Source organism: Syngnathus scovelli, chromosome 5 (genome assembly GCF_024217435.2).
Source record: "Syngnathus scovelli strain Florida chromosome 5, RoL_Ssco_1.2, whole genome shotgun sequence".
Taxonomy (NCBI): Eukaryota; Metazoa; Chordata; class Actinopteri; order Syngnathiformes; family Syngnathidae; genus Syngnathus; species Syngnathus scovelli.
Genome location: NC_090851.1, coordinates 12,403,596 through 12,426,623, shown reverse-complemented (window position 1 = coordinate 12,426,623; position 23,028 = coordinate 12,403,596). Strand labels below are relative to the sequence as shown.

General features: G+C 42.6%; 1 protein-coding gene across 1 annotated transcript; it reads right to left on the bottom strand.

Moving 5' to 3' along the window:
- Positions 1-3,613: 3,613 nt before the first annotated feature.
- Positions 3,614-8,294, bottom strand: LOC125968760 (tubulin beta-4B chain). Its single transcript, XM_049720142.1, has 5 exons — positions 8,127-8,294; positions 5,392-5,500; positions 5,206-5,316; positions 4,888-5,132; positions 3,614-4,731 (listed from the first exon to the last, which is right to left on the bottom strand). The coding sequence occupies exons 1-5, from the start codon at positions 8,181-8,183 to the stop codon at positions 3,919-3,921; spliced, it is 1,335 nt and encodes a 444-aa protein (XP_049576099.1). The 5' UTR covers positions 8,184-8,294; the 3' UTR covers positions 3,614-3,918.
- Positions 8,295-23,028: the final 14,734 nt, after the last annotated feature.

Here is a 23,028-nt window from a genome sequence, read left to right as displayed (position 1 = left end):
CGTGACAAACACAAACAAAGAGCTGAGAACAGGCCAAATAATAAATAATAATAATAAATATAAGAGGAGCAAAAATAGAGCAAGTGTACATACAGCAGACAGTGGACTTGGATATGGTGCTTTAAAGTGTTAATTGTGTCACGTCTCGCCCCCAACTGCTCCACTATGTGTCTGTTGTCTTGGTTTCTGTCTGTGTGCTCGCCCCTCCCCTCCTGTGTGCCCATGATCAGTGTGATTGTTCCCACCTGCCTCTCGTTACCTGTCGTGTATAAAAGTCCTGTCTGCCCCTCTCTCCCTGTCGGATCATTGGTTTTGGTCATTGGTTTTGGTCATTGGTTTTGGTTTTGGTTTTGGTTTTGGTTGCTGTCGTTCGGTGTTGTCGTCCTGTCTTGGTGCCGTCATGTCCTGCTGTCTTCTTGTTCCACGTCCCGGTCAGTCAGTCAAGTTATTGTTTAAGTCATGTCAGTTTACCGAGTCTGTATTTTGAGTTGCTTCAATAAACCCTGGTCCAAGCTGCACTTGGTCGTCCTGCTCCATGCTCCACCATCCGACCGTGACAAATTGCTTTATTTGATGTTTTCTCTATTTTTTATGTTTTGAATATGTTCAAGATAAAGATATAAAAGCATGTGAAGTGATCAACTATACTAAAAATAACATGGGAAGTGGTCAACTATACTTGTAAGTGATGTCTTAATGCTCAAGTAAAAATTTGTGAAATAAAACATATATAAGTCGCTCCTGAGTATAAGTCGCCCCCCCACCCAAACTATGAAAAAAAGCGCGATTTATAGTCCGGAAATTACGGTAAGAGGTACTAAATCTTATATACACTTCGTAGTGTGAGGCCACACAAAAGGGAGCCCTGCTAAAGGTTCAAACAAACAAACAATGAAATAGAAATTCAATATGTAAAAACACAAATCAAATGGTAAGAAAGAAAAAAGGAAAAAAAATGTAAATAGTTTTTGTGTCTTAGTTGTCCTGCTCACTAAAACCAAAATAACGCCTATTGGCCGAGGTAATGACGGAAAACTCACCTTTGTATATCGTATGGGAAGCAGAACCTGGTAAAGGTTTGACAAAACTCCTACAAAGCAGATTATTAGTTTTGTGCACTAGATGCAACATAGCACTCAAAGTTGACTGTAAATGGATACATGCCATACTTTGTGTTTCATATAAAAATGCAAACAAGGGTGTACTGTACCTCATCTTTGAAGTCATCTGGGAACTGAAGACGTACACCCGGATCTGCAGCACACAATTACATATTATATCACTATAACCATTATGGCGCCAAGGCCAAGTTGTTACCATCAACTTTTGGATATAGAGTGCCATGACAACTTAAATAAACAGTAGATCGAACAGATAGCAAATAAATGTACCGTATTTTCCGCACTACAAAGCGCACCGGATTATAAGGTGCACCTTCAATGAATGTCCCATTTTAAAATTTTGTCCATATATAAACTGCACCAGATTATAAGGCGCACCTTCAATGACTTGCCCATTTTAAAACTTTGTCCATATATAAGATATATACATTTGGCGCGCGGGCCGGACTTTGGACACGTCTGCTATAGTAGCTCAATATTAGTCCATATATAAGGCGCACCTGATTATAAGGCGCACTGTCAGCTTTTGAGAAAATTGGAGGTTTTTAGGTGCGCCTTATAGTGCGGAAAATACGGTAGCATGTTAAGGGTCGTACTAGGAAACAGATTGTTGCATTCATGTTGCTCTCTATTTCTTCTTCTTCTTCTGTCGTATGACTTCAGACTTGCAGCTCTGTTGAGGCGAGCCAGGTCAACGTGTCGTCGTCCAAATCAATCAGGCCTTGTTCGCCATTCGGTGGCCGGTGTTTGGGGCAACTGCTGATGATGTGCTCTACTGTCTAGACTGGGTCCCCACACTCGCAGGAGGCACAATCTGCAAGTCCCCACCTCTTCATTGCAGCTCCACAGCGTCCAACGCCGGTCCTCAAGCGGTTGAGGGTTGTCCACTGTTTTCGGGGCAAGTCCTGGCCAGAGACGTCTGTGGGGTCATTGATGTAGTGGTGCAGCCTAGATGGTTCTGCTTACTTTCACTGTTCTCTCCATTTGGTCTTGACCCAGGTGGCCTTGGAAGTGTCAGCTGATGTTGTGCTGAGCAGCTCATGGGCTTGGATGGCAAAGGGGCGTCGTGACTTTACGCGCACGCGTTGTGGTGTCCCTGTGACGATCTTATGGAGGAGGTGGGATTCACTGGTCTGTGCCTTTCGGGAGAGGGCGAGCGTGGCTGCTTCTGATGTTAGCCGGGGCGATGCCTGCGAGGACGGGCTGTTTGTTTACAGGGGTGGCTCGCAGGCACCTAGTTCAAAGCAACAGGACAAGCGATGCGGTTGTCAAACCACAGAGCAGGAAATACCTATCGTTACAGATTGTGTTTGTACCATCCATTTCAGGCAGTTGTTTGGCTTAGATGGCATTGCTTGACATTTAACAGCATGTACAGTATGTATAGCCACTGTCCACTATCTTGTAGGAAGACAGAATGACTGCAGGAGACAAAGAAACCTTTGTGAGGAACACTTCCATTACTTAATTTGGGAGTGTATTGGATGAGATAGTAATGGACAGTAATGGAAACGCTCACAGGCCTTGTTGTAAGGTAGTGAAAAGGGACTGAATAGAAGCAAGAATATAAGTTTTCTCTTGATAATCGATAATAACATACCTGATTTTGGAGCCCGTGCTGTCTGAATGCTGCTGTGTCCATGTGTTGGTCCTGAAGGGCAAGATCCTCAGCAGGTGGTCTCTGTTGCCTTTCAGGAAGTAGCGGCAGTCTGCCACAACCACTGCTGTCAGCGTGTGACTGAACACTTCCTGCTTTATGTCAGTCTTGTGTCATCATGTGTGCATGCCACAAATTCAAAATTTCTACATTCACTTGCCACCAAAAGCATATCTTTAGTTATTTATGATGTAAAGATTCTATATATACCATATTTTCCGGACTATAGGGCACACCTAAAAACCTAAAATTTTCTCAAAAGCCGACAGTGCGCCTTATAGTCCGGTGCGCCTTATATATGGACCAAATTTCTAAATTCAAACTGGCCCGAAGCATTGTGTCATGAAATCAATCATAATTGGCCCTCTGAACACTATGAATCATGAATCAAAAAGACTATGGATCATTATTTTGTGATTATAAAGTAATTTGTTGCGTCTGAAGTTGAAATAAAAAAAGATAAACTGGAGAATGATTTGATTTGAATTAAAAATCCGACATGATGCATTAATGGTGCGCCTTATAGTCTGGTGCGCCTTACATAAGGACAAAGTTTCAAAATGGGCCATTCATTGAAGGTGCGCCTTATAGTTCGGTGCGCCTTATAGGCCGGAAAATATGGTACATATACGTACATACACACACGCAGGCCATGATCACATTTTAAATTGTGATCAGGGAAGCATCGAGTGGAACCACACAGTGTCTTTATTTTCTGCTGTATTTGATTCACCTGGCCAGGGATGAGCGCAAATGTTTGTGTCGCTTTAATTTTGTAACGTAATAAAAAAATGAATGAAGAAATGAATGAAGAAGCAAAAAACATTACCATCACTATGCTTACCAATACATTTATTGAAGTCAAATACCAAATGAAACAAATGATTTAAAGCTCAATGCACTGCATATGGCAGAAATGTAGAACTGTGTAGTGAACAAAAGAAACAATACCAAAAAGTTGATGAGTCTGACAGACCTCTATGTGGCCACTGTTGTTAGGTAGAGACCAGTGAACCCACCGATTACTGAAAGAATTGGGCAAAGGTCTACAGTCGCTGATGGAGAGAAGAGCCAGGAGTGATAGTGCAGATAATGCAGAGGTTACAGGAAGCGCATGCAGGCAGTGAATTGTGAAAAGTCTTAGGCCAACTCCTCCTCCTCCTCCTCTTCAAAATCTCCCTCCTCAGCAGTGGCTTCCTGGTATTGCTGATACTCCGACACCAAATCATTCATGTTGCTTTCCGCCTCAGTGAACTCCATTTCATCCATGCCCTCGCCAGTGTACCAGTGGAGAAAAGCCTTTCGGCGGAACATAGCAGTGAACTGCTCAGAGATCCGCTTGAACAGCTCCTGGATGGCAGTGCTGTTACCGATGAAGGTGGAGGACATCTTGAGGCCACGCGGCGGGATGTCGCAAACGGCCGTTTTGACGTTGTTGGGGATCCACTCGACGAAGTAGCTGCTGTTCTTGTTTTGCACGTTCAGCATCTGCTCATCCACCTCCTTCATGGACATGCGGCCGCGAAATATGGCAGCTACAGTGAGGTAGCGCCCATGGCGGGGGTCACAAGCAGCCATCATATTTTTGGCATCAAACATCTGCAGAGTTAGTTCGGGCACAGTGAGGGCTCTGTACTGTGTGCTCCCCCTGCTAGTGAGCGGAGCGAAGCCCGGCATAAAGAAGTGCAAACGAGGGAACGGCACCATGTTGACGGCCAGTTTACGGAGGTCCGCGTTCAGCTGCCCGGGAAAACGCAAGCAGGTTGTCACACCACTCATGGTGGCCGAAACCAGGTGGTTGAGGTCTCCGTATGTGGGTGTGGTCAGCTTGAGGGTACGGAAGCAGATGTCATACAAGGCTTCATTATCAATGCAGAAGGTCTCGTCTGTGTTCTCAACAAGCTGGTGGACCGAGAGGGTGGCGTTGTAGGGCTCCACTACTGTGTCGGACACCTGCAGGTGAAATGTTGCAATTAAAAACTACGACTTCACTCAGCAGAGTGTAGAACTCCACCGAGGCTAAAGTGTCGAGGGTCATTCCAGAAATGGAGCACATTCTCCATTTTACTCCAATTGTGGAATGACCTCTTAGAATGATATGAGTTATACCTTTGGAGAGGGCACCACACTGAAGGTGGTCATGATGCGGTCCGGGTACTCCTCACGGATCTTGCTGATGAGCAGAGTTCCCATCCCAGATCCGGTACCACCACCCAAAGAATGCGTCAGCTGGAACCCCTGAAGGCAGTCGCATCCCTCGGCCTCCTTCCTTACCACATCCAGAACCGAGTCCACCAGCTCGGCTCCTTCAGTGTAGTGACCTTTGGCCCAGTTATTTCCTGCTCCACTCTGGCCTGGAAAGAAAGACCACGTTTTGGTCACAATTGAATTTCATAACGTCTTGTATTTGCTAAAGTTGTAGTTTACCAAAGACAAAGTTGTCCGGTCTAAATATCTTTCCAAATGGACCGGACCGGACAGAATCCATGGTGCCTGGCTCCAAATCCACCAAGACCGCCCTTGGGACATACGTTCCTCCTACGGATCAAATAGGTCATCATAAACTTGGATTTTAATTTCCTAAACACACACAAGTCATGGGAGATTCCTGACCTGAAGCCTCATTGTAGTAGACATTGATTCGTTCCAGTTGGAGGTCATCCTCTCCTTGGTAGGATCCAGTTGGGTCAATGCCATGCTCGTCACTGATCACTTCCCAAAACTGGTCCAGACAAAACAATTCACTCACATGAAACATTATAAATTCTGCATCAAGGAAGATTTGAACAACAACAAAGGTTTTCAAGATGTTGCCTTTTATGTAACTTGCAATAATTTGAAGTAAAATAATCGCAATGTACAAAGAAAATTAGAAATTGCTTAAGTATAAGATGGACAAACTAAATTCTTAGGGGTTCACACTAGTTGAACAACTGGGTGTCAAGATCTGTCACAGTTCGTTTCCTTGTTTTAATGTCATAGTTTCGGTTCGCATGTCTGTGTCCTCGTGACCACCCTCACCTGCCTCTCGTTAGCTGTCTTGTATTTAAGTCCTGTCTGCCCCTCACTCCCCTGTTCGGATTGTTTGCGTCTCATGTCTTCTTGTTTCCTGTTTTTCTAGTTGCTTGTCTGTTCTCGTCTTGTTTCGTCTTTCTGTTCAGTTATTCTTGTCCCTGGTCTTTTGAGTTCTTTCAATAAACCCTGGTCCAAGCTACATTTGGTCGCCCAGCTCCATTCACTTCAGGACACTGAGAGAATTGGAAAAACAATTCTTTCTTTGAGATGCTTTGCCAGACTTTTACTACAGGTTCCTTCAGCTTATTTGTGAGTCTTCCCACCTTCATTTCTTCATTCAATATTTTCTCAAGTTAAGTCTTTGATGTCAGCGATAAAATGCTTATCTTTCTTCTCTCTTTATTTTTTCTTTTTTTACAATATAGCCTTTGTGGTAAAAGTGGAGCAGCTATACTGGTTTCACGTCACCACCATGTTGTGGCAGAAGTGAGGAACACGTCTTTATTCAAGTCTGATTAACTGGATGTGAACAAGTGTAGCCACATACAATTCATTGAAGCAACAAAGACAGCATGACATCATATCACCCCACTTTAGCACACAAAGGTGAACTCTCACACACACACACACGCACACACACACACACACACACTGAATTTGGCTGAGTTCTAAAAAGCTGCTTTGGATGTTATTCATGAATCATGAGATGTTGGTGTTTTTTATACTTTACATAGATCACTAAAGTACAATTGGTCACCTGGTCTTGCCATTGTAAATGGAGACATTGTGCCAGTTCGTAGCTAGTACTGAATTTTAGGGCTTAGTGCACATCATTTTATGTGGCCCGCGAAGACAAATTTTCCATCAAACTCGTATGTCATTACTAGAATTGCAAATTGTCTTCACTTTCAATGATATTTATATATCATATATATATATATATATATATTTGACCAGTTTTTACTCGTCTGATTTGAAAACGAGTTATTTGTCAGTTTGTTTTGTAGCTTTTACCTTATATAATATGAGGTGCTCATACATTTATTTGGGTTGACAGTCATAATGGCCCGCCGAAAGAAGCTATGACTACAATGCGGCCTGCAAAAAAAAATGAGTTTGACACCCCTGGCTTAGTGCGTACAAAATACTGAATGGGGATCCAGTGTTAATGGCACATATTCGCAAACCGCATGGGTACCATGAGTTCATGGCAGGAGAAAAGAAGGCTTAGTGTATTTCTACCATGCAACAATTACACCCTGTAAAAGAATCCAAACGGACCTGTGTAACACACCTGCTGCGTGTTGAGTCTTGCAAACTTCGCTGAGTAGTAAACAAACATACACCAATTTATTTGAATAAGTCGACATCATTTTGGGGGAGACGGCTCATCTTTATAACCTGTTTCAGTGCCACCACAAAAATAAAAGGAAGACAGAAAGGGTCTTATAAAAGTTTCAGACACTTTGATGATAGTTAAAAAAAAATTGGTTTTGACTTATCTTTTTTTTATTCATTTTTATTTTTTACACCAGTTTAGTTAGTATTTAGTAGTTATTATTTTTCTAAAATGCTCCGTTTTAGTTCAGTTTAGTTTTATATTAGTTTGATTTTTATAGGTATATAAGGAGCACTTGTCAAGTAAAAAATAAAGAAACTTTCACTCAGTGTAGAGTAATAAAGTTAACAAGTTTTTTTATTCAGTTTCATTTTTTACACCATTTTTTTTAGTAGTCATTTTTCTAAAATGATCCATTTTAGTTTAGTTTATATTAGTTTCTTTTAATATAAGGAGTACTTGTCAAGTAAAAAATAAAGAAAATGTCACTCAGTGTAGAGTAATAACGTTAAGTGTTCTCAAATGACTATTTGACCTTCCCTCTTCTGTGCAGGCAGACAGGCAGACAGGCAGACAGGCAGACAGACAGGGAGACAGCAATACATTTCAAATGAAGCCCATTTTCACTTGGATAAAACCTATATTATTTAGTTTGACTAAATTTAGCTACCTTAGTATAAAAACATTGTCTCTCAATCAGCAAACATGACATGCAGAGACGTGTACAACACTTGATTGCGACACCACATTCTTTGATCCCATGAGGGATATTCAAAATGCCCTATCTCATGATTTAAACATCTTTTCACATACTTTTCAACTACCCAACATCATTAGGAGGGCTTAGGAATACGGCAATAACATTTTCTTATAACCAGCTGCCAGAGGTTTAGAAACTTATTCACCACTTGCCCTGGTGTTGACCTATGTAACATTTATGTTCACAAACTAGAAAACAACAGAAAACAGATCATTATTAGTTTCATTAGAGTACCTTTGCTCCAATTTGATTTCCACATTGGCCAGCTTGCAAATGAACGATCTCACGCATCTTGCTGTGTTGTGTGATAGGTCAACCAGGAGCTGCAGTTCAGTGCTAGTGTGTGCTGGGGTAGTTGTCAGCTTTTGCCCGCCCTGCCCTACTTTCCCACTTCCTGGAAGTGTTCCTCTTCAAAATGACAAACTGGAATGACTGGATAAACCTGGCATATCGTGCAGCCAGAATCACCTCACTCCATTGCTCCTAATATAAATTAGACTTCATTTTAAGATACTTCTAATATAGATGTTCCTAATATAAATTTGACTTTATTTTGCGACACTTCTATTTGTTTTCAAATCGTTAAATTGCCTCACCCCGCCACCCCTACGCACCTGCCCAGTGCCTCATGTCCGCAGACGAGCTGCTACTGGAAGTGCCGAGGACTAACTTTAACTTGACTTGACTTGAATTAACTTAACTTAACTTAACTTAACTTAACTTGACTAAGTGAAGCCTCAGAGGGGATTGAACCTTTTATGTTGCCGCTCCGTCCCCCTGGAATGACCTCTCTTTAAATGTTAGGCAAGGCCTTTTTCTGTCCATTTTTAAAACTCATTTGAACAGCCATTTTTATTCTTTGGCTTTTTACTGAATGTATATATGCATATGTACTATATATGTAAATATATATTTTATTTTGTGTTTCACTTGACTGTTTTCACTGTCTTTGTGGTTCTCCCATTGCTACATGTGAAGCGTTGTTACAGCTGCTGTTGTTGTAAAATGCATTCCAGAAATAAACTTGTGTCGTATTGTATTGTATTGTATTGTATGATCAACTTCTCCGAGACTAAGTGGATAGAGACCACGCACACGCACACGCACGCACGCACGCACACGCGAATACACTGGAACGTGCTCAATGGCCAGATCAATGTGCTCACGCGCAGGCAGAGCACAGAAGGGAATGTGAGCTTTGAGTGCCAGCCATAAACATGGACACACAGAGACACACACACAGGCACGCACATGCGCACACACATGCTGAGAGAGAGTGGCGTAGGACCTGAAGGTCTTGGCCATGTCAGCTCCACGTGTCAGGGCTGTCCTTTCGTTCTTGCACACGGATTCCCGCTGAGGCCAACCTTTCTGTGTGTGAGACACTCATGCCATAAATGCAAAAAGAATGAATCCATGAAGTGAAAGTAAAAGTAAAATATTGCCTGGCATCTAATAAAACAAGTTTGGCATGATACTAAATACTAGATGTTGTAATGTATGATGTTTTTGCTGATTTTAATGCCACTAAACCTCTTCAAGAGGAATGTTCACTGATTATTCACATCAGGAACATTAAGTGAATACCCATTATAGAGTCATTGAATCAAAACTGCTTTTACAGTCATAATAGTCAGTTTTGACAGAATGGTCTCTATTTTATTATGTTTATTATCATTAGCTTTTACTTGCATAGCACATATCTTTTGACCCTGGGCAGCATAAGAACTAATGAGCAGTTCCGTATCGGGCACTAGCTAATACTCACAGGGCTTGCGTATCGAACCGATGAACTATGAGCAAGAAGACATGCACAAAACCACCTGGGCCATGCAACCCTATTTGAGTAAGGTTATTCATTTAACAACACAAAACAAGTCAAATAAACATATTGTTCAATTAATAGTAATGATACCTGACAGTGTCAATTAAAATGAGTGTATTACATGATTTGCCTGTGTATTAGATCTCTTTATCTACTTTGATTGATATTTCTGACAATTATGACATACACAATAGAAAAATTGCATACTAGATGGGGGGAATATAGCAGCCAAAAACTGTACTTAAGTAAAAGCACAGTTAATTTAATAATAGAATAAAAATAGGACTCAAGTAAAATCAAACAATGGTCCTGCCAAATAATTACTTGGGTAAGACTAAAAACGTAACCTGCTCAAAAGTACTCAAGATCTGAGTGTAACTGGTGACTTGTCATAGAAATGAGTCGCTTCGACAAGCCAGCAAAGACTCTGTGCGGTCATGTGGCAGCTTGGATCTGCTTGAATAGGGAAAAGGAGTTAAACATCACTAGCCATTATGTTTGATTTGTGAACAGCATTAAGCAGAAAGACTGGAGACATGACCCCCCCCACACACACACACACAAAAAAAAGTGAAAAGCTCAAATAAGCAATATGTGAATAACTACATAAAAGGTAGCATATGGAATGCAGCTCAAAGTAAAGATGTAAAAGTTTAGGTTTCTTCTTGACATAGTATATACTATGTAAATATGTGTGATATCAAAACTACTCTGGCAAGTACAATTTATCACAAAGGTAAATATAATGGAGTAAATGTCATATGTTACGAACTGATTCATTTTGTCCTAAAAAGGAGACTTGTTTATTTGGACAGACACACTGACAGAACTTAAGGTATTTTAGTATTTTTAAAAAAATACCTGAATTTAAACAAAACATTTGGAGGACATTTCCACATTTATTTGATCCTCGATGGCTTACTCAGACAGATGGTTGGGTTTGCATGCAATTTGATTTGTGTGCCACAGAAGTCTCTTTGATATACCGCTGGTGCTCATGCGCTCTCAGCATTTCAATTTTGCTCTGCTTTGCATACTGAATCATTAAAATTGGTAACTACTTTTACAAGGGAATGTGAGATTGTGTGTATGTGCAAAAGTGGAAATACACGTGTTTGTTTGGACTGCTATCTGAATCTGCATCTGTATTCTGATCACTCACTCTCTTGATTTCCTTCTTGTAAACGCACGTGCACGCACGTACAAAGTGCACACACACAAACACGCCCACACTCATAGAACTAGGCCTACAGAGGGAGAAATAGTGGTAGACGAGGGAGGGACAAGAGCCGTGAAGCGTGAATTATGGATACTGAAGGATTTCCCTTTGCTGTGCGGTGAAGCCAGAGAATTATATGGAATAAACATGAATGACACTTTAAGTGCAAATCAAGTCAATAGAAAAAATATCTATTTATAAATATACGTATGTCTAAAGATAAAGAGCTAGCAATGCCATTCAAACAACTATCTTGAACTCTCTTTTACTTACATTGCTGTGTGTGTGCGTGTGTTTTTTTTTGTCCTTGGGTTGCAGTCAAAAGGAGCACAGTGTGAAATGATGAATGCTTAACCACGTGAGGCAAGCGATCAGAACATTTTTGTGGTGGAATCGTTTTAGCACAGGCAGTGAAACTCTCCAGTGCTGATAACGCAAACACATTATGTACATGCAGACGCGCTCACACACACACACGCACCCGCACACACGCACGCGCACACACACACACATACACACAAGCACAGTTTTCAAACAAAAAGGCAAGGCGTGATTAACTCAAGCTTTTGATTTGTTACCCCCAGTTGAAGTTTACTGGGACAGTGAGTCATAAAACAACTGAGAGTTACTGTTTTTATTGATTGCTTTGACCTATTTGAAGAAACTGGGAACCCCACAGTCTTCATCATCACCATCTTAGCAGAGCAGAAAACACCTCATGCAAATGTGTTAACCTGTTCTCTTTGGATTGGTTATCCCACCTTTTTTGCAAAACAGTTAACACAGATGTCATTCAAGAAGTCCAAACACATTTAAATTAGTCACGAAAATTAAATCACTCACGCTAAGCTTTATGGCTAGTCATTTAGCTTCATCCTGTCTTTATATCTTTATAAATTGTGGTCCATGACCAAACCACGTTTGACGGAAAATCGCATAGAATCAAAGTGCATAAAATCGAGTTTAAGCTGTATTTAGTGTTGCTGATCACATTAAATCGCTAAATAAAAAAAGCGCAAGGTGAAGCAGAAAATACTGAAGGAGGCCTATAAAAGAGGTCAAAAGTTTCATATTGCTGCCTTTCTTTCATGCAGAGATATAGCTGCATTTCCAAGATCAAATGTGCAGCTGCAGTCCATTCTGTCCAAAATTCTACTCCAAAAGAAAGCCAAACATGAAAATCATTATTTTCTAATTTGATATGAACATCACAAAATCACCGAGATGCATTACTGAAAGTGTTTTAGCGCGTGTGAATTTTTAACATGGCCTACAGAAGCATTTTAAGACAAAATATGAGAATGCAGATGAAATACAGAGAAGTTATTAAATCAGTGTCATAGCATGTACACTAGATTCAATTTTAAACACCTAAATTCTCATGTGAGTAGTTCATTCCAGACTTGAGCGATGCTTTTAGGTTTGTGCCAAGAATTTCCGGATCGCTCTTCAGCCTTGACTCCATGGCAAGTGAATCACAGAGTATGGCTCCTTTGGAGGAGACACTGAACTCTCAAAAGGAAGTCTTATACTTTGAGTGGGATACCACACTGAAAGAGCCTCAAGTTACTGGTCTGTCTGAGTTTTTAATTCAGCTGATCAAACCTGAGAACAACGATGACCCAGATTTACTATTTTAAAAGAGTCGAGATTTTCGAAATGGCCATTACCTTGATTGTATGTTTGTAAAGTGAGATGAAAGTTTTCATTTATTATGTTTATAACCATGATGTGATGTAATAAAAAAGATGTATAAAAAATAATGAATAGAAATTGTATTAATGTACAGTACATAGATGTGACATGAACAGACTCTTATGATGAAGCAGAAACAGCTCTGGTTTGTCCTGAGTTTTTTACATATGCATCGCCACCCTCTTAAAATTATGGTCAATATTATACAATATAAATAAAAATAATGTTTTTGCCTGAAACATGCTTAATAGTGTTACAAATGTGTATGACGGCGACTGCTGTACCTGATGACGGACGTGCCATTCAGAGGGGATGAACATTCCGACAACCTAATAATTTGAAGATTCTGAATAATTTGCAGGACAAATAGTACAATATTGTAATATGTTTTTACAAGATAAATGTTCAAACGGAATTCTTAATATTGGTTTGCTGATCAGCAGTTCAAACCCTTCCAATGTTAGTAGATATTTTTTATATATGCATTAGAAAATTAAAATAGATAACATTTTGTTCTGTACATTGGTTTAATTAAAAACACAATTTATGCCTGCATTTTGTCCTTATTTAAAATGTATCTATAAATGTATAAATGACGGTTTTGTTATATATCTGGTTAGAAATGTTAAAGTCAAAGTAAGCTTTATTGTCAATTTCTCCACATGCCAAAGACACACTAAGAAACCGAAATTTCGTTCCCCGCTATCCCACGGTGACAAGACATGGCCCACAATAGACAATCAAGTAAACAACAGCGTGATGAATAAATAATGAATAAATAACACAACAAATAAATAAGGAGCAAAAAGCAGACATTCCAGAAAATAGCGCAACAGTGCCACACGCTACGCAGAAGGGAGTAGAGTCCAATGATGCAGCTAGACGTGCTACTGGAAAAACTGTGGTCCACTCTATCATGCAAGTTGCCCATCCTTGCAGTACAGTAAAGTGTCACGAACGGATGGGGCATGGAGCAGGACGACCAAGTGCAGCTTGGACCAGGGTTTATTGAAGCAACTCAAAAGGCAAACTGACATGACTTAAACAATAACTTGACTGACCGGGACGTGAAACAAGAAGACAGCAGGACATGACGGCATCAAGACAGTACGACAACCCCGAACGACAGCAACCAATGATCCGACCGGGAGTGAGGGGCAGACAGGACTTTTATACACGACAGGTAACGAGAGGTAGGTGGGAACAATCACACTGATCATGGGCACACAGGAGGGGAGGGGCGAGCACACAGACAGAAACCAAGACAACCGACACATAGTGGAGCAGTTGGGGACGAGACGTGACAGAACCCCCCCCCGACAAGGGACGGCTCCCGACGTCCCAAAAAAAAACTAGGGGAACTAACCCGCACTCGGGCGGCGACTTGGGGAACCGAACCGCACACGGTCGGCGACTTGGGGAACCGAACCGCACCGCACTCGGGCGGCGACTTGGGGAACCGAACCGCACTCGGGCGGCGACTTGGGGAACCGAACAGAACCGCACCACACTCGGGCGGCGACTTGGGGAACCGAACCGCACTCGGGCGGCGACTTGGGGAACCGAACCGCACTCGGGCGGCGACTTGGGGAACCGAACCGCACTCGGGCGGCGACTTCGGGGACAGACCCGCACTCGGGCGGCGACTTCGGGGAACAGAACCGCGCTCGGGCGGCGACCTAGGGGACAGAACCGCACTCCGGCGGCGACCTAGGGGACAGAACCGCGCTCGGGCGGCGACTTCGGGGACAGAACCGCGCTCGGGCGGCGACAGAACCGCACTCTGGCGGCGACTTCGGGGACAGAACCGCACTCTGGCGGCGACTTCGGGGACAGAACCGCACTCTGGCGGCGACTTCGGGGACAGAACCGCACTCTGGCGGCGACTTCGGGGACAGAACCGCACTCTGGCGGCGACTTCGGGGACAGAACCGCACTCTGGCGGCGACTTCGGGGACAGAACCGCACTCTGGCGGCGACTTCGGGGACAGAACCGCACTCTGGCGGCGACTTCGGGGAGACAGAACCGCAATCAGCGGCATACGAAAGTCAGCGCCGCAATCGGCGGCATTTAAAAGTCCAGATCGCGATCAGCGTCAATCGGAAGGCGGAGCTGTGGCAGCAGCATGAGCCACCACGCGCCACAGCAGTGGGCGTGGGGCCAGGGACGATCGCGAGTCCGGCGCAGCTGGCCCGAAATCTGGCGACGCCCGCAGGTCCTGCAACGTTGGGATGGAGCCCGGTGGTGGCCGCGAGTCCGATGGCGCCGGGGGGCACTCCGATAGCGGCCGCGGGTCCGGCGTCGCGGCAGCAAAGTCCGATGACGGTCGCAGAGGCGATGGTGCCGGGAGGAACTCCGATGGTGGCCGCGGGTCCGGCGTCGCGGGAGCGAAGTCCAATGACGGTCGCGGAGCCGATGGTGCCGGGGGGGGAATTCCGATGGCGGCCGTGAGTCCGGCGTCGCTGGAACAAGATCCGATGGCGGCTGCAAGCCCATGGCGCTGGAACATGCTCGGATGTGGATCGGGCGTCGCAGCGGGAGCTGGTGGTGAAGGGTGGTCCAAGCGCTAGCCGCTGTGATGGTCGGATCATTCTGTCACGGTCGGGTGGAGCATGTAGCAGGACGACCAAGTGCAGCTTGGACTAGGGTTTATTGGTGAACTCAAAAAAGGCAAACTAACAGATTCGGCAACTGACATGACTTAACAAACCCTAACAACGAGACTGACAAAAAAGACGTGAAACAAAAAGACAGGGTGACATTACCAATGACAGGAACAGGAACCAAAAAGACATCATGACATGAACACATAACATAAATCCAACACCGAACGACCACAACCAATGATCCGACCGGGAGTGAGGGGCAGACAGGACTTTTATACACGACAGGTAACGAGAGGCAGGTGGGAACAATCACACTGATCATGGGCACACAGGAGGGGAGGGGCGAGCACACAGACAGAAACCAAGACAACAGACACATAGTGGAGCAGTTGGGGACGAGACGTGACAGGAAAGACCTCCATCAAGGCCAGCAATCTTCATTTGGCTCATAACCAAATGTGAATGTTTACCTGCTGCTGATGTCCCATTCACTGTATATCCTGTTAATGACAGATTTTGGCGAAAACGTTGAAAAATACATTTGAAATGTAAAAATAAAAATCTTTGATTGAGACCTACATTGCATGGGTTCCTCCTGGGAGGTCAGCATTTATTTGAGCTGATTCGTTGTTTGTTTATTTGCTTGCTTGCTTGTTGTTTGTTTGTCTAGTAGTGGCTTTCGCATTATCTTGCTAATTGACCAAAATTAAGGCGATGAAATTATAATCTCCTTGGTGGAGGTAATGAGCCATTAATGACCACCTGTTCAGGGCCTGTGGGGAGTGTGCCGTCACCAAACACAGTGTTGTTTAAACATGATTGCCACATTATATTGTGGGTTGGGGCCACGGGATGACGTGTGTGTCAAAAGGGAGCCGTTGGGTTTTAATGATCTTTTGGAGATTCTAACACACTTCAGAGTCGAGACCATTCATGTAAGACAGAGGCAGTGTGGCTTCTGTTGTCTTTTCTGTGTAGATGACGCCACTGGGGACTATTTATGAGCTCCATAAAAACTATTGAGAACACAGGAATAGGTGACGGGACACAGACTAGGCCGCATTTGGCTGTGCAGAGGTACCTTGATTTCCGAGTTTAATTTATGTTACAAGCTCATAACTTTACTCACATATTTAAATGAAGTGGCGTTAAACCTTTTCAGCCCTTTTCTAAAAAAGAAAAACTACCACACTTGTTTTTAAATAAACAATAATTGAACTTGATCATTAAATTGAGATATAAAACCACTCAAACACACTCTAATGTTACGGTGATTATATTGCTTTTAAGGAGGCGGGGCCTCATAAACCAGTTGCTTTGGGCTTCACAATGCAGTTTCAGTGTTTGCTTGTTTTCATTTTGCATGTGTTTGACTGTTCCATTCAGTGACTAAAAGTGCCTTGCCGACAGTGGGTTTCCTTTTTTTTTTTTAATTTTCATTTCACTCTCATATCTGAAGCACGCTCATAAGTTAAACTTTACCCTGAAACACAAAGCAAGTAAATTCATCATGCAAAGGCTCGTACCTCGAAAAAAAAAAATCTAATTTGAGGCACTCACGCGTCAAGGTGTCATGATAGAGCTTTGTCTTGATTCCATTCCAAAAAATTCCATCCCATTTCTCATCTCACCCACTTTGACTTTTTCCTCATCCGGCTTTCCACAGATCTGAAGGATAATGCTCTTTTTATGCTCCGCACTCAGCTTCTGAATCCAATCTAATTTTTCTCAGGCCCACTCCTGCTAATTTAGCCTTAATGCTCCAAATCTCCCTCCTTCACCCCGAGCGCTCTTATCTGTCTCCAGCTCCTTTACTCACAATGAAATTCAAGCGTAATTCAAAAACCTCCCTCTGAATCTAATCAAATTCTTCTCACCGTCTCTCACTCCAATGTGTGTTTAAAAAGATCTAATGCTATTCAGTACTTTCTCCCTCAGTCGCTCAAGCCTATTTGTGTCGACCAAGCAAATGGATAGGACCAAGAATGAGAAAAAAGAAAGTTTAAACAAAGGTTTTAAAATGCAAAAAAATAAAGATGTGTGGACGAGAATTACTTACATTTCAAAATATACACACCAAACTTCCTTATCCAATACCTCAGCAACGTTATATAGCATGTATACGATATTTCAAAACAAGTTCTCCTCATTCCCTGTATCTTGTTTTTTCACACTACACTGTTATTTTTTTTTCCTCTCACTTTCTCGGACCTCCCCCCACTCCTCTCAAGCTCATCCTCTGGTCTAAGGTGTTACCAAGGGTGCGAGATGTCTGGTTAAAAAAAATGTTCCCACATATCAAAAGGCTCCTGGGTTGTGAGTGGACGTGTCCAAGAGGAGGAAAAGGTCAAGTTGAATACTGTGGGTGAGGAGAGAGCGATGAGGGCAAGGCTGTGAGTGAAGGTGATTAATACCGGCAGAGCAGAGACTAGCCTGCTGAAAAGAGGGCACTGGGACCGCGGCACTGCTTAATTTGCTGCTGAAAAATCTCTATTGCGTTAAAAGTTGTAGCAACCTGTCCTGCTGTTTTATGACCTGCTTGCATTATGAAGCTTATAACAGGATAGCATCTTGGGGCTTGCAACACTTTGTAGGTGGTCTAATTGTGTACCACCCTAAAATGACAAATTCTCATTACACTAAAATGCAGAGATGGTGAAACCCCGGTCCAGAAAGTCATGCTGCATTCGAGGGAAGTGGGAATTCTGACTTTTTTTTGTACTTTGAACTAAGAAAAGTGCACTAAATCTGGGAGGTCCAAACTGCATAGGGAAAGGTTCACTGACGGACTACGTGTGACATCATTCAACAATGGCAAGTGCATGGAGACACACTCTGTAAATGGCAATAGAAGATTATAAACGTATGTTTAGGTATTTATTTATCATTACATTAATTTAGTGACTCAAAATAACTTCACATAACAGAACGTGTTTTGTGCCGAGTGGGTGATATGCCATTGAAACAAAAGAATGTCATTGTCAGTTGGGGAGGTGAATGTTTTCAGAAAAATAAATGGTATCAATAAAAACCTACCTCTCGATCGGGTCAGCTGTTTATTATTATTTTTTTCCAGCCTTCTCCACTCATGTCGTCTCTTCAGCACCGAGGAGTAGAGTCACTAAGTGTAATGCTTTTGCCCATATTTTGAGCTTTTAAAAAGATGAAACTATTCTATTGCTTTATCAAGGATTATGTAATTAGTCCATATCACGGAGGATATATAAAATGAACATAAAATGAAAAAATAAAAATGATATTCCTTTCAAAGACAAAGCTGGAAAGATTGCACAGTTTGCAAATGGGAATCAATGTAACTCTCCAGCAGTGTATAAATCAGATTGTGTTATCGCAGTCATTCAAACGAGGAAACGTGACTCCAATTGAGCTGTTTTGCAAAGAGGAATAGAGTTGACTCTGTTTTCCACAGATGTGGACTGTTTATATATGTGTCATGTGGGCAGTTCGATTATGTGCTTATGTGCTTATGTTCTTTCTTTCTTTCTTTCTTTCTTTCTTTCTTTCTTTCTTTCTTTCTTTCTTTCTTTCTTTCTTTCTTTCTTTCTTTTCTTTATTTAACAATACTGACTTTAGATTACTGTCACGTCGCTCCCTCTCTCACCTAAGGCCTGTTTCCTCACACCATGTAACAACCTCTTGAAAAATGAAAATGACCACACAATAAGCATATTTGCTCCCCCACATGACACTATTGAGGGGTGCTCAGCAACAGTGCAAGGTGCTCCAATCAATGGCCTTGTTCCCACAACGCGGGCCTGCAGCTTGTAATTTGCATGACATTAGCAAGCAGGCTCCCTCTCGCTGTCATGCATGCGGTGCTGCTTGCGTATTTAGCATATACACTCACTGCTCCCCGTGACAGACAAAGGGCTTTTAAATAGAGTATTAATAAAATATGATGATGACGCAAGAGATGAAGAAACATGAGGGCCTTTTGTGTCTGAGTTTAATCAAAGCTTCCGCCAAACAATAATGAACACAATTTCAAAGCTGTACTGTCCTGAAGAAACCAGGTTGTCCCACTTTCCACCAGGAGCAAGACGTTAAAAAAAAAAAAAAAAAATGTAAAACATCATTTTCGTCTTGTTTTTGTCGCTGAGCTTTTCATCCTTCGTGGTGGCTTTCATGTTGTGAAATATGAGTCATATTTTCTAGCTTGTCCTTCCTGATGTACAGCAAATGATGAGAAAGGGCATTTCACTGAGTCAGTCAGAGTATTCTTCTGAGACTAGTGGCCATATTTTTAGTTTGGATGTTTAGAATCTTCAGAAATTGGCAAGCTCGATGACGCTTTGAACATCATAACAGAAAAGGGAAATGAAATGAATGGGTGTGCACTTAGCAACAACTCTCAGAGCATGTACAGCACTCTCAAGGCTGCAACTTAGTTTGGCAATAAATAATAAATAAATAAATGTTTCACCACACATTAAGTGCCTCTATAATGGGTCTGTGACGGAGCAATAATGACACAGCAGTTTTTGACCATCAGCAGAAAAGCTGTTTTGAGGCCTCATTCTGAATTAAAAAAAAAAATCAATGGAATCATTGATTTAATTCATGTCCTCATAAAATTGTCACATTCCTGTGGTCTGTTTGTGTGAGCATCCGTGGATGTGCCGCCCCTTATTTGAGCTATTTTAATTGATTTCTTTTGGGCCTTAGCAATATAAAACACTAACTAACAGCCATGTTAGTTTCTATTACTTCCAACTTTTACACGTATCACCTCTTCCATCCTAGACATATATTGAGTCATGTTAAAACTAATCAAGCTTTCTCACAAACGTAAAAGGTAGAGACTGCAGGCTTGTTTGTTTCGGAATGTAAAGACAACATTAGCTAGCATTTATTTTTAATTATAAAGCATTTTTTAATCCAAAGCTCCAGACTTCATCCATTAATTAACAATTGCAATGTTAGTTTATTCAAATAAGTTTAACATAATACCTACTCACATATATAATCAGTGAAAGTTTAACCTTTCTTGCACAAAGAATGTATACAAGTTTCTGGAACAGCATTTTCAGCATGTCAAACTTGAGCGACTTCATGAGAGCCCTCAGACTTCACCACCACATTAGACGGTCAAAGATGGGACCAGTAATTATCACGCCTTTAGTCTCAATGCATACTTTATGACCTAGGGACATTTCATGGTCCGTAATTGTTTTAAGTTGTTTTTCGTAAACACAAAAAAAAACCTTCATCTTATCATTGTTTCTGATTGTCTTTCAGTAGTCAATTCAGCAAAATGGTTCACCAAAGGCCTAATGAGCACGGGAGGTGTCTGCAGTGTCATAATGTCGCATTATATTTGGTGTATTATTACAGATGCCGTTTGAGAAAACAGCAATTTAATATACAGTGGACCCCTCTATTCACGAAGGATATGGAACTCTTCCAAATATGCTGAGAAATATTCAGTATGTTTTCCACAAATATATGGTAAAGACTTAAAAAAATATATATATGTTTATAAAAATAAAAAATAGATTTAAATCATGGAATTGGCAAATATGCGTACCAAAACCCAAATATTCTACTGTACATATAAAACTCAATGTGCCAAAGTGGCCAGTGGGCGTGACGGAAATGCCTCCCACTGACAAAATTCATCAACGTCAAACTCTAATCTAGCTAATGACATTTGCCACAAAGGTTGTCATTTCAAATTTAAATAGCTGCCCAACCTTATTTCAAAATACGCAGGATGTATATACTATGTGGTGCGACAGAAACAGTAGCCTGGGTGAGAAGTGTACAAAGACACAATCCCCTCTGCACGGAGGGCAGAGAAAAGGTTCGTTCATTTGGTAGCTAAGTGACTCAATATGATATCGACTAGCTCACCGTGGCAACCTGCAGAATTCCACCGCCTCCCCGCAAGCCTGGCAGACTATCTCTTCAGTCCTGCCTCCTCCTCCCCTCACCATCTCCCTCCCCTCTTTCCCATCCCCCATTTCAGAAGCTCCAGGAAAGCAATGGCATGGACGGGTGGGGGGGAACACTCCCTACTCAGAGAAAGAAAACTGAGACACATGGAAAGGAAGGCCTGGCAGGCTTGTTGAGGCTGAGGAGTGGAGAAAAGCATGCTGGAGCAGAGTGTGGAAGGAAAAGATGAAAATCCTCCCTCTTCTTCCTTGTTGACAGTGACACTAGCGCAGTCATTTTCAGGCAATGAACCAGAAAACACAGAGCGGCCACTGCCATTCATCCGCAAGCACGACACTCACCGCCAAGCCACAATCACATTCATCTTGGGGTAAAACGCACAGGGGCGATGAAATGCATGACAGCCTTATCAAAACAGTCTTTTTGGATGCACTGACTCATACTTACTGTCAAGCCAAGACAGTATTTATATAAACTAATCACAAATATGGGACTTATGTAGTAATCACATGATATTCAGGGGGCTCTACGATGAAAACAAAAGTGTACATAAAAATAATGGAATATAAGGTAAGTACATTATTTGTATTTTCCCCCCTTGAGTATACAAAATTGACAACAGCCGCTAATTATTCTGTGGGACATTTTGATGTGAAGTGAATATTAATCCCCGTCAAGCACTTTCTTGCTCTCTTCCTCTCTCTTGACAAATGAGAAAAAAACACAAAAATAGCATTTCATTTCCTCTCGATCAGCCCCGGGTCATGTGCTCATGATGAGACGGAAAACACAGCGTGTAGTTAAGCTGTCAGCTAATCAGCATTTACTGGTAATCCTCCTCCCTTCCGCCACATCTTCCAAACAGATACCCAACCAAAATCCACCAACCCCCTCCCTCTCTCTCCAGCCTTCCCCACCACTTGTACTGCTGCTGTAGTCAAGCATGTGAAATGGATGGCACAACCCCTGCGCTGCGCCATGTGGCTGCAGGGCAATCTTAACATTTACGCCACATGATTTACACACAGTCTGAGAAGTATCTTGAATTTCACTTCATTTGTCAACATCAACACGTACTATCTCGACCGGTACTTTGGTTTGGTGTCATGTTATGTATGTCTTACTTGTGGTCCCTGCCCTGTCTCATGAGGTGGCGTCCACCTCTTCTCACTTGTCTTCCAATCAGCTCCCTCAGCCACTTGTGACTTGTCTGGGCCTTTCTAAAAGGCTAATCGGAATAAAAATATTTCATGTACACATGCCGCCTAATCGGAATAAAAATATTTTATGTACAAATCGTTGTTGACTTCCGGAAGGGTCACACAAAACACCTGCCGCTGGTCATCGACGGTGCTGTGATGGAGAGGGTGAGCTGCACCAAGTTCCTGGGGGTGCACATCAGTGAGGACCTCTCCTGGTCCGCAAACACCGCGTCACTGACAAAGAAAGCTCAGCGCCGCCTGTACTTCCTGCGGAAGCTCAGGCGTGCATGTGCTCCTCAGGCAGTCCTGTCTACATTCTACCGTGGCACCATTGAGAGCGCCCTCACCAGTTGCATCGCTGTCTGGGGTGGTAGTTGCACTGAACAGAACGTGAAGACCCTGCAGCGCATAGTGAATATGGCTGGTAAGGTTATTGGTGCTTCGCTTCCCTCCCTGAAGGACATTTACGCCTCCCATCTCGCCGGCAAGGCAACCACGATTGTGAGTGATGTGAGTCACCCAGCTCACTCTTTGTTTGACCTTCTGCCGTCTGGAAAGAGGTACAGGAGCCTGCGCTCCCGCACCACCAGACTCGCCAACAGCTTCTTTCTCCAGGCTGTTAGGACCCTGAACTCGCTACCCCCTTCTGCGTAGCGTGTGGCACTGTTGCGC